Source organism: Sphaeroforma arctica, assembly GCF_001186125.1.
Source record: "Sphaeroforma arctica JP610 unplaced genomic scaffold supercont1.11426, whole genome shotgun sequence".
NCBI classification, from domain to species: domain Eukaryota; class Ichthyosporea; order Ichthyophonida; genus Sphaeroforma; species Sphaeroforma arctica.
The window spans coordinates 1-831 of NW_014029132.1; the positions used below are offsets into that span (position 1 = coordinate 1).

At 39.8% G+C, this 831-nt stretch overlaps 1 protein-coding gene across 1 annotated transcript; it reads left to right on the forward strand.

Annotated features, from left to right (window-relative positions):
• Window positions 1-535: 535 nt before the first annotated feature.
• On the forward strand, window positions 536-723 carry SARC_17620 (hypothetical protein; the record flags this gene model as incomplete). Its single annotated transcript, XM_014288289.1, has 1 exon — window positions 536-723. A coding segment is annotated over one exon (188 nt), but the record flags the coding sequence as incomplete, so codon positions are not given.
• Window positions 724-831: the final 108 nt, after the last annotated feature.

The window sequence follows — 831 nt, forward strand, 5'->3', positions numbered from 1 at the left end:
TATTCATAAATATATATATCTATATATCTATATATATGTATGTATGTATGTATATGTATATGACCTATATCTACACGTGCATGGACGTATAGAAATCGATACAATTGCTTCCACCCAGGAAGACAAACGAGAGAATGAGTGTGCGGCAATTGACATCCTCCTGCTCTGCTGCCTTGTATCGTTATATGCCATTGATAGTGGTTTATCTCTGTTTAACGCGCATGTTTCCTAGCCCCAGATACATATCGATATGGATAGATATACACGTATACATCTGACTTGACAGATACATATTCACTACCAATGCCACACAACCCCGTGCGCAAGAATTAACGGACTTGAGAGTGGAATACTCAGTTACTGCGTTGCTGCGTATGATTTCTTTAAGAACAGATGCACCGATCCTACCGAGCGACTCTATCTATGTTCAGTCCACTTGCATATGATTTATTTTGTCTGTATCATTATAGATGAACGTACATGCTAAATCCCTTCAACCGAGACGTGTACATATACCATTTCGCGCCCACTCAGGATGACCGACCAGAATATGTGCGTGCGCCAGTTAGCGTCCTTCTGCTTCGCTGCGCTGTTGCGTTTGATGCCGTTAGAAGCAGGCGCACCGGACCCTCCAGGGTTACCGCAGCCACTCAAACAACTCAAACTCAAGCAACGCGAGTTCTTGGAGCTGCTTGCTGATTCGTCGAAGATCACAGATTTTCCGTAAGTTTATTATGTCTTCAAGTATGGCTATGTTCATATATATATATATATATATATATATATATATGTATGTATATGTATATATATATATACATATATGTATATATG